The 10,493-nt window shown below is 42.1% G+C and overlaps 2 protein-coding genes across 2 annotated transcripts; both read left to right on the top strand.

Annotated features, from left to right (window-relative positions):
* Positions 1–590: 590 nt before the first annotated feature.
* LOC104947283 (E3 ubiquitin-protein ligase UBR5-like) lies at positions 591–4,193 on the top strand. Its single transcript, XM_010773262.1, has 9 exons — positions 591–742; positions 881–941; positions 1,084–1,364; positions 1,518–1,602; positions 1,688–1,843; positions 2,066–2,179; positions 2,324–2,468; positions 2,620–2,705; positions 3,440–4,193. Exons 1-9 carry the CDS (start codon positions 636–638, stop codon positions 3,650–3,652), a joined length of 1,248 nt encoding a protein of 415 aa, XP_010771564.1. The 5' UTR covers positions 591–635; the 3' UTR covers positions 3,653–4,193.
* A 750-nt stretch (positions 4,194–4,943) lies between these two features.
* LOC104947282 (protein LYRIC-like) lies at positions 4,944–9,116 on the top strand. The gene is made up of 7 exons (XM_010773261.1): positions 4,944–5,563; positions 5,777–5,896; positions 6,565–6,646; positions 6,975–7,148; positions 7,552–7,602; positions 7,775–7,903; positions 8,827–9,116. Exons 1-7 carry the CDS (start codon positions 5,234–5,236, stop codon positions 8,931–8,933), a joined length of 993 nt encoding a protein of 330 aa, XP_010771563.1. The 5' UTR covers positions 4,944–5,233; the 3' UTR covers positions 8,934–9,116.
* The last annotated feature ends 1,377 nt before the right edge of the window (positions 9,117–10,493 follow it).

The raw sequence follows: 10,493 nt of genomic DNA, 5'->3' as shown, positions 1-10,493 counted from the left end.
TAACGGCTGGTCATCCAATGCGATGAATTCAGCTATCTTGGCTGTTATTTTTTTGGCCTTTTCACTGTTCTGGGGCAGTTTCTCTTTCCTTTTAAAAGTCTCCGCCTTGCAAACATTGCATCTGGCTGTTACACTGCCTTCACTTTCAATTGTATAGTACTTCCAAACTCCTGACATTTTCTCTGTCCCGACTCCCGAGTCACCAGCTGAACGTAGCCTCTCGTTAGCTTACTGCTACTATTAGACACTGCGCCCTGCCCACTCTGTTGCCAGATTTGAGAGAAATAAGCAACCAGGTCTGAAAACAAGCCCAAAAGAAGCAACACATACATGATGTTGTTTAATTTTAAACCAAAACTAAGGCCTCAGGATGACTTTAAGACGCGAACATGGTCCTTTTTGTTTTGTAACATTAAATCAAATAATAAAAATATTTTATTAAAAAAAGAAAAGAAATCCCGATCCCCGATTTTTTTCTCTCCTGATTCCGATCTTTTGAAAATCACGTGATCGGCTCCGATCCCCGATCACGTGATCGGATCGGGACATCTCTACTACCAATCTGAATCTGTCCAGCATACTGAGAAAGCCGCTGTGTGTTGTTCCCTCAGGCGTTTGCCAGTAAGATCACAGGCATGCTGCTGGAGCTGTCCCCTGCCCAGCTGCTGCTGCTGCTGGCCAGTGAGGACTCTCTCCGAGCCAGGGTGGAGGAGGCCATGGAGCTTCTCATCGCACATGGAAGGTAACCATCTGTTCACCATAGCATCCTGCTCTCATTGTGTGTGACAGTTTGGGTGGACTGTGAATTAAATCAGAATAAAGTTGTCACAGAATTGTATCTCTAAGTTTTATAAACTAACCATAATTCTATCTCTTTTAGGGAAAATGGTGCCGACAGTATATTGGACCTTGGTCTATTGGAAGCTCCAGAGAAAGCACAAGTAAACACAACTTTCCACTCTCGTTTGTTATAATGAGGGTTGTTTTTGCATACTAACTCGTGGACATAAAGCAACATTAAAGCAACTGTATCATACATATCATTTAAACATCATCCTCCGTTCTGTGTGGTAGCAGCAGCAGCAGCAGCAGCAGCAGCAGCAGCAGCAGCAGCAGCAACAGCAGCAGCAGCAGCAGCAGCAGCAACAACAACAACAACAACAACAACAACAGCAGCAGCAGCAGCAGGAGAACCGTAAACGCCATGGTTCGACCCGCAGTGTGGTGGACATGGAGCTGGACGACCCGGACGATGGGGACGACAACGCTCCTCTCTTCTACCAGCCCGGAAAGAGAGGCTTCTACTCCCCCAGGCCCGGCAAGAACACAGAGGCCAGGCTGAACTGCTTCCGCAACATTGGAAGGTAAGGAAATGTCCACATTTTTTTGTCACACTTGAAAGGAATTATATTTGTTCCAGTTTGATCAAAATCAGAGAAAATAAGAGAACTATGTTGGAAGTAACAGTCTTTATAGAAATAGGGAAACCTATTAAACGCATTGTATTGTCTCCACAGAATACTGGGCTTATGTCTGCTTCAGAATGAACTCTGTCCAATCACATTGAACAGACATGTCATCAAAGTGCTGCTTGGAAGGAAGGTAAGAGAATGTGTTCTATAACTAAGCTACTACATGATGTTGGAGCTTTTCAGAATGAAATTGCTAAAATCACTTGTTTTTGTAGGTGAACTGGCATGACTTTGCATTCTTTGACCCGGTCATGTATGAGAGCCTGCGGCAGCTCATCCGCCACTCTCAGGCTGGAGAAGCAGAGGCGGTGTTTGCTGCCATGGACCTCGCCTTCGCCATCGACCTCTGCAAAGAGGAAGGGGCAGGACAGGTAAAGGACTACACTGTCATTATGTCCCCAATTGTAGATTTTACCACCAAATGAATTAAATCTGTGAAGAAAGTCCACCTTTCAGCTATGCATTATTGGCATCACAGGACACTGATTTCGTGAATGTAGAGCTTGCGGTTAATTTTTCAAAAGCATCATATAAATAGTGAAATATGTTTGTGGCATAATGTTTTTATGAATGCCTCATTACTCCTGGTTCAGGTGGAGCTTTTGTCTGGCGGGGTCAACATGCCGGTAACTCCTCTCAACGTGTACGAGTACGTAAGGAAGTATGCTGAGCACAGAATGCTGGTGGTGGCTGAGCAGCCTCTCCACGTAAGTACAACACTTAAAAAAAATTCTGACTTTCTCTTATTTGGCTTTGAACAAAAATGTTCTCAAATTCTCAGTATATTGGAACAAATGTTTTTACACCAAAATGCATATAGACGCCTGTAATTAAGTGTCTGTTTTTGGTAGGCGATGAGGAAGGGTTTGCTGGATGTGCTTCCTAAGAACGCCCTGGAGGACCTGACAGCTGAGGATTTCAGGCTGCTGGTCAACGGCTGTGGAGAAGTCAACGTCCAGATGCTCATTAGCTTCACCTCCTTCAATGATGAGTCTGGTATGCTGCTCTGTCTGGATCTCCTCTGCTCTGTTTACACCTCGATCTTATCTCTGTTCCTTGCATTCATTCATTCAGAAAAGAAAATATATTTATGGTTGTCTATTTCCGCTGTGACAAAGTAAGCAAAGTGTTTTACTTCATCCAACAGGGGAAAATGCAGACAAACTGCTGCAGTTTAAACGCTGGTTTTGGTCCATAGTGGAGAAGATGAGCATGACTGAGAGGCAAGATCTGGTAAGTCTCTTCCAATCATGATACTTGTTCTTCAAAACAAAGAGACTCGCCGGGGCTGTCAGCAGTTCAGTGCTTAGCATTTTCAAAAACTGTTCTTTTGTTACACAAATTGACATTATTAAGATTGAATTTCAACGGGCAAGCTCCATTAGCTCCCAAATGCTGTGGTAAATCTTGGACTGACATGTTATTGCACAATGGCTTCACACATGACCCACACTACAGCTCATATTGACTGCAACTATTTTTGCTGTGCATAAAATTGGTAAAATAAAGAACAACTAAGGAGCAGTTGGGTGTTGGTCAGTGAAATGTCAGTTATTATTTAAATCCTCTCCTTCCTCTGCTTGTTTTGTGTTTCTCTTATTTTCCGTCAGTATCCTAAACATTGTATATGTACAATGTTACAATGTTTAAGTGCTAAAAAAGAAGGGGGATAATTCCCCTTTTTTAAATAGGTAGTAGTGTGCTTGTGATGGAGCCTGGGATTGTGCATGGTTGGGATTCTGTTTGGTTTCAAAGACAACACTTAGTGGCGGGACATTTGTTTTTTATTTTTAATTATCAGAGATTCTTAACGAGCAATAGTGAACACCAAAGATTTGTTTATGTTTTTCAATATTATGATGTTGTTCAAAGGCTGTCTTGCTTTTCACTTGTCCGAGTACACAAACGGTAGAACATTACAAAAGCTTTGAATGTGACATGTGAATGTGTTTCGCCCTCTTCCCCAGGTGTACTTCTGGACCTCCAGCCCGTCTCTGCCGGCCAGTGAGGAGGGCTTCCAGCCGATGCCCTCCATCACCATCCGGCCTCCAGATGACCTGCACCTCCCGACAGCCAACACCTGCATCTCACGTCTCTACGTGCCACTCTATTCTTCTAAACAGATACTCAAACAGAAACTCCTGCTAGCCGTTAAGACCAAGAACTTTGGTTTTGTGTAGAGGTTGAACAGAGAAGAGTTTAAAAAAAAAAAAAAAAAAAAAACCTGTTTACTGTTGTGTAATATTTACCTAGCTCCATTTTTGTAGATTTATTTTTTGTCTATACAATTTTATGAAAATCGACATACTGTCGCTATCTCCCCAGGCGGTAATATTCGTTTGTGTTGTGAACACAAACGGCTTGTTATTTTTATTTCAATTTTTATTGTTTTTTTTTCTTTGTGTTTAATGAAGAAGAGGTATACAGTCCAGAACATTCCTGCATTGGCACTGTAAAACTTAAAGCCCACAGCCCTGATCTATTGGCTTAAACTTTTGCTTCCCAGGAATGTGGTTTGACAGAAAGCTGTCTGCCGAAACCCAGCCAAAGATGACAGCAGTAGAAGTATTTAAAAGAAGACACACTGTGATTATACGTTTTTTTTCCTTCCCTAGAAAAGTACTATCACTGACAGTTCACTGCTGCCTTTGTGGAAAGTCCTTTTTTTTCTTGTACAGGGGGAGTAGGGAATTTCAAAAATAAACTTGGATGCAAATAAGTTGTCCGATTTGTTTTGTTTTTTTATAAGTCCTTTTAATAGTGGTAGCATCATCATCTTAAATTATTGTGAGTGGAAGCTGCTCATCTGTGACACATTTGAGACCTGCTACATACCAGATAGAGCAATCACATCTTTCTTTACCCCATCCCTTCATAGGCCATTGGGTAACAGCTATAGTAGTATAAATAGTATTTTAATTATCATGTTTGTCTGCTGTTCTGCACCACGTTTTGGGGTATCTGCATTGTGATAAATGAAACAATATAAGAGACACACCTTACAAAGTAAGGTTTTAATAAATAAGTTTTGTGTGGAGGAAAATGCCAGTAGTAGATATACAGAATGATTGTAATACAGTTTGCCACAGCATTTGATATTTTTTGTAATGGGAGTTTGACCCATAGTTTAGGCCAATCCTGATGGGAGAAATCTTAGCCCCGCCCATTTAAGTGGAGCTGTCACATCTTTGTGTTGCCTTCAAGAGATTTTGTAATAAACGGAATTTTATGTATCTAGTTAATTAGGTTGGGATAAGAGAAAACAAAGATAAAACAATTATAAATAGTTGGTGTAATCCTTTTGTGTTTGAAAAACACATCCTAACAATCTTGTCTTCAATGTATTTCACACAAAAACATTATTTTTACTTAAATTATCGTTTCGGAAGAAATGCTAGAATTGGTGGTTGCTATTTACAACCTGGAACTTCCAAATTACCAGCGACAGTGAAGGCACCGTTTCTCCTCCAGTCAAAACGGAGCCATATGAGGTGAATCCTCACGGCACATAGTGGTGGTCAGCTAACGGAGCATATTATATTATGTTAGTTAACTTGTGTCACCACAGCCGTAAAGCGATTTAGCTTGCAGCTAGCAGGTTGTATGGCTTTGGGCCGATGTTGCTAGTGGAGGAAGGGATGCATGTTTTGTCTTTCATTATGTCGAAGTCGTTCTGTTATTTTTAGCTAGCACTGCAGGCTAGCTTAGCTAATAGCGGCGAGTAAAGCGTGACTAATCGGTTTGTTTGAAACACAATACAAATGGAGCAGTGGCAGGACGAGGCCTCTCAGCAGGTCAAGCTGCTTACAACTCGTCTGAATGAACTGTTGTCCAAAGGTCTGGGACTGCTGCGATCCGAGCTCGGCGTGGATTTGGGGCTGAAGCCTGAGCTGATTCCGCCATGGGTGATCCTCTTAGCGGCATGTAGCGGGCTACTGCTCCTGGTCGCTCTGTGGGCCTCAACCTGCCGGTCTCTCTTCAAGAAACGACCCGATGTAAGGCCTCTGGACGACGGGTTTGAATTGAAACGCGATGAGAGTAAACCTGTCAAATCCGAGGAACAGAAGAAAAAGAAGAAGAAGACGGAAAAGGCACGTAGCATAAATTAAATCAGTCGGCACCCGATACGGCCACAGTGACAGTTGAAACTCATGTCAAAACCCTAGTTAGCATGTCAAAACCCTAGCTAGCTTCAGGCTAATGTCCGTCCAGTATATGCTAGCCTTGGGAGTTGTTACATATGGGTTTTGTGAATAGAATATAGCTGACATTTTCATGGCCCTCTTAATGTTTCTTTATTCCAGAAATCCCAGCCTAATGGGAGAGCTGTTGCTGAACCACAGGAAGAAGCCATAGAATCTGAAGAGATAGTGCCACATCACCAGACGCCCCCACCAGAATCCAAGGCTGAGAAGGCTGCAGAGGTAATTTGCTATAACAAAGAAGAATGGCCACACACACACACACTCATTATATTGATGTGACTTGAACATATTGATCCGTTTAGTGTGATGGTGCACCAAGGTTTTGTTTATATAAATGTTAGCACATCATTATTTCTCGGTTACTCATCTCTGTAAATCAGTTAAGAAAACCCCTGTCACCCTGCAATGCTTCAACCAGACCCGCTACCAGTGTAATGTTACAGTTGTTAACCTGCAGATGCAACAAAATCCTTGTGGATGTCTCCTGGCTTAGGACAGCAAAAGGGCAGCCTTTCTTTCAATGCCATCCTCTGTGTAAGGCCTAAAGTGACACGTAATGTGGTCATACATGTGCTCAATCTAAGGATGTGATCGTGCATTCACTAGAGCTGGAAATGGTGTTAACCAAATAGCACATGTAACATATTAAGGGCTTCTTGGACAGTGTGTGTAGTTTCACCTACAGTATTTATAGACATGGCTTGAGCGTGCTGATTTGATTGACGGCCCTGTTCAGCCAGCATGGGGCCCCTTGCCCAGTTGCCGTTCTTGGAGATGAAATCATATGTGTAATCAAGTATCAACTGTATCTCTTAACCTGTTTCTTTAAACTCTCTCTTAGACATTCTTTAATGTTGTCTTTATTATTTGATCTCTTTCTCTTCTAGTTAAAGAAGTCTAAGAAGAAGGCCAAACAGGCTGTGAAGGAGACAAAGACTGTGACTGCAGCTCGCAAAGAACCAGAAGAAGGTGAATTGTTAGGATGTATATGAGGCCTTTCTTTGTTTATGTTGATGCTTAGTAAACCACTATTTTTCAGTTACAAAGCCATTGCACCAAATAGGGAATTACTTACTTCTTAACTATTTTGTTTAATTTGAACAAGGCCTTTGTAACAAAACATAAGAAAGTGTTTTATACTCAACCTATTATTGTAGAATGTGACCTTACGTTCCCATTAAGATATGTCTGATCCGGTATCCTGCCTAATCCATTCCAAACTTTCTCACTAATCCCAAAATGAAAACTTTCAGTACTTTGCAACTAATTCCACTGTGTTCACAATGTTTCTTTTCAGGCACATGGGAGACCAAGGTCAGCAACAAGGAGAAGCGTGAGCAACGCAAGAAGGATAAGGGCTCCAGTGATGGCTCCAACAGTCCTGGAGGAGGACACACACCTGTGAGCGCTCCCCAAGAGCAGCCAAAGGCCTCCGCTGCTCCCCCGCCTGCCAGCCAGAAGAAGACAAAAGGTGGCTGATAAAATGCATAACTCTGAAATCCATGTATCTTTCATTTTGGGGTAGAGTTTTAGGATTTGTAAGAAGAAAGAAGTATGTTAATTATATTGTTCTTGAATAAATTCAAATAAAACCTCCAGGATTCTCTCTGACAAACAGCCTAAAGTGGAACCTAGAGAGAGAGATGTTTTTGTCTTTTGTTCTGTATAGGCTGTTGTTGCATCTGATTGGTCTCTTGTTGAAAGGATGGTCTATAAATACAGGCTTTATGGGGAATTAAATTGACTCCCAGAATGCATTTCCCCTGAAGTGCTTCAGCTGAAGTGTTTGTCTATGTTGCCTCCATTAACAGGCTTTCATGGATGTTGTTCTTGGCATACAGCATGTTGACCCCTTTTTGTTTCTTTATTTTCAGGAGAATCTGCCAAAGTGAAAGTAGAGAAGGTTGAGGCTGTTGTGCCTGCAGGTAAATGTCACCTGAAAAGTATTCATCTATTACCAGAAAAGACACCCCAAGCATTGATCTCTCTATTAAAATGCTTTAGTTGACCAAAAAATGAGGACTCCCATATTAGATGTGTCGCCAACCTGATCTGTGTTTATTCTGGCTGAGTATCGACTTTCTGTCTTGGTGTTAGTTAACAGTGAGGCGGTGGCTGCTGTGACGGACATGGCTGTGAAGGTTCCTGCTCCCACCGTCTCGCCGAAGGCCCGCCCCTGGACAACCACTACAGAGCCAGCATCAGTGTGGAGAGCAGAGCTTGATGGTAACACAAATATTTGAACATTTAATTGCGCTGTTGGTGAAGCTTAATTGTGTGTAAAGCTTTATTGCATTCCAAAAACCTTGAACTATCCAATAACCTTTACATTGACTGCAGTGTCATAGTAATAGACTCGCTGATTGATAAGCAGGACGGCTATTGATGCTAAAGTTACCTTAATAAATGGATCAGGTATCCATAAAACTGTTGCAACTACATTTGATAGCATTATAAAATAATAGACTTAAAGATTATAAAGTTTAAAGTTCATTTTTGGCATTGGACACAACAGTAAATCTGACCTCAAGGCTGCTCAGCTAGGGATCTTGGGGATATGAAGTTAATCAAATATTACAATATCTTTTACCAAATGCCTCTGTTGATATTGCAACATATTGCAGGTTTGACTATTTTTCCTTTTTATAAATGATTTACAGCTTTATTTTATTGATAAATAATGATTAGTAACGTGGATATTATGTTCATGTAGGAGAAAATCACATCACTTCTCTATAATACAGCCTGGAACCACGAAAAGACAACCCTTATACCATATTAGAAGTCTAACACAAGAAGTACTCTTGTGTCCCAATACTGATATATTGCCTAATTAATTCAAAGACCACTGGGCAAATCATAATCTTCCAAGTACCTGCTGAATACACAGTGGGGCAGTGTGATTTTGGCAGCTAATTTAGTATTATTCTTAGGACAAAAATGTCTTTTTTTTAATTTTCCTTTTTATGCTTTTCAGAGTTTAACCTTGAATCACAGTCTGGTCATGGTCATGGAAACAAGGCTGACAAACAGATTTCGTCATATTTACTTAGTTATACAGATCCCAGTGATCCACTGACGATTAAGTCAAAGTTAATTGTGTTGATTATTACCTTTTTTAGAGCATCTGTGATCTGTGTGTGTTTCAGAGTCTTGGACCGTGATTGACAGGGGGATGGCCCCAGCGGACCCAAATCTGGTGTCTTTAAGCGGCCTGGGTGTTGGTACTGCTGGTGAGTCTACAACAAAGTGGTGATGTGACAAGTACTGGTGTAATCTGGTTTACACCTCTAGATGGCATAGGTAGCTTCTCTTTTAGCAAAATGATGCTCCTCGTGTCCCCTCTTAGACCCCGTTTAAACGGAAACGCAAACGGACCGAATTCGTTATCAAAAAAGTCTTCCGTTCACACGCATTCGGCTTATTTAACGTGTCCGTTCACACGAGACCACTGGAGATGCTGTTTTACATATGCCGGGCCTGTTAGTGGCGAAGAAGACCCCCGAGCATGGTTGCCATGGTTGCCCTTCTGTTTATGCCCCACGATGGATTTAGCAACATGTAATTCTCCACGTCCACTTGTTGCTGATGGTTGTGGTAGAGGAGCTGTAGATTTTGCACTAACATCTGTAGCATGGTCAGTAGCTACTGACCATGTTACAGCAGTGAGCAGCAGAGGTATGGCTTCATCGTTATCAGGAAATGATCGTATAGGGCGTACACACAGAGCCGTTTGGCCCCCCAGAGCGTTTCCGTCCGCAGACCTATCCACCTTGGGACCCGTTATCGTTTGCGGGTTCAGTTTCCGTGGTTCCGCTACGGCCTCGTGTGAACGAACGGGCTATGCAAAAAAGAAAAGTAGCAGATACAACCCGTTTCGTTCTTGTGTAAACGCCGCCTTAATAAATCGCTCCCATGGAAGATTTCCTAATTCCTTAAATCAATTCCTTAAAGTCTTCTATCAATTGGCGTGGCATTAATGCCGCACCACAAAAGATAAACAAATAATATTGAGTTATGATTTAAAATGAACAACAGTTAAAATGATCTATTTAACAATTTATATATCTGAATTAAAAAAAGCCTCCTTTCTAGAGGCTTTCAAAACCCTCTCACTAAGTCGATACTGTAACGGCCCGTCTACACTACAGGCATCAAGAAATCTTGAAGCTGGGCGTGTCTGAAGCTTGGCGATTTTTTGCGAGCAACGCGACCAACAACCAATCACATGAATCTCCTGCCCCCGACATACAAAGCAATAGCAATGTTAAAACGAAGTAAACTGGATATAAAATCCCCAAACAGGAGAAAACCTACCAGTTTCACCCACTGTCTCTGCCACCTCCCTCCATGCCTGGTTCCTCCGGTTTGCATCCCGGTAAATAGTTCTGGTCGTAAAGAACCGGGTGATTTGCTACCGTAATATCTCGTTTGGAATATGAGGAAATGAACTGCGGTCTGGCTCTCCCAGCTTGCACGCGGTTTGATTGGCTGCGCTTGCACTGGCGGGATTTGCATAAACTGGATTTGATTTGCTGATGCCAAGCATCGAGCCTCAAAAGTTGAACATTGTTCAACTTTTGATGCCGATAGATGCTCGTGATGCTTGCAAAGCCATGCCATGCTCCCCACAATGCAGTTCGGCGAAGATTAAAAATCTTCTACGTCACCCCTTTCAAGTGAATGGGCGAAGCGTTGAAAGCATTTTTCGATGCCTGTAGTGTAGACGGGCCGTAAGGCTGAGCCAGGGCTCGTAATAACTGTTAAAGGGGAAGGCTATGGTAACGATATTGGATCACTACACACAAGATGCATG

The sequence above is a fragment of the Notothenia coriiceps genome, unplaced genomic scaffold, assembly GCF_000735185.1.
Source record: "Notothenia coriiceps isolate Sejong01 unplaced genomic scaffold, NC01 NC01_scaffold00012240, whole genome shotgun sequence".
Lineage (NCBI taxonomy): Eukaryota > Metazoa > Chordata > Actinopteri > Perciformes > Nototheniidae > Notothenia > Notothenia coriiceps.
The sequence above is the reverse complement of the archived record's forward strand: the minus strand, read 5'-3'. Positions and strand labels throughout refer to the sequence as shown.

Excerpts from the sequence above, each read along its gene's own strand:
- LOC104947283 (XM_010773262.1), top strand. The coding sequence starts at position 636 with ATGCTGCTGGAGCTGTCCCCTGCCCAGCTGCTGCTGCTGCTGGCCAGT. Across the intron at positions 743-880 it reads CTTCTCATCGCACATGGAAG|GGAAAATGGTGCCGACAGTA; the intron begins GTAACCATCTGT and ends TATCTCTTTTAG. Across the intron at positions 1,603-1,687 it reads AAGTGCTGCTTGGAAGGAAG|GTGAACTGGCATGACTTTGC; the intron begins GTAAGAGAATGT and ends TTGTTTTTGTAG.
- LOC104947282 (XM_010773261.1), top strand. The coding sequence starts at position 5,234 with ATGGAGCAGTGGCAGGACGAGGCCTCTCAGCAGGTCAAGCTGCTTACA. Across the intron at positions 5,564-5,776 it reads AGAAGAAGAAGACGGAAAAG|AAATCCCAGCCTAATGGGAG; the intron begins GCACGTAGCATA and ends TCTTTATTCCAG. Across the intron at positions 5,897-6,564 it reads AGGCTGAGAAGGCTGCAGAG|TTAAAGAAGTCTAAGAAGAA; the intron begins GTAATTTGCTAT and ends TTTCTCTTCTAG.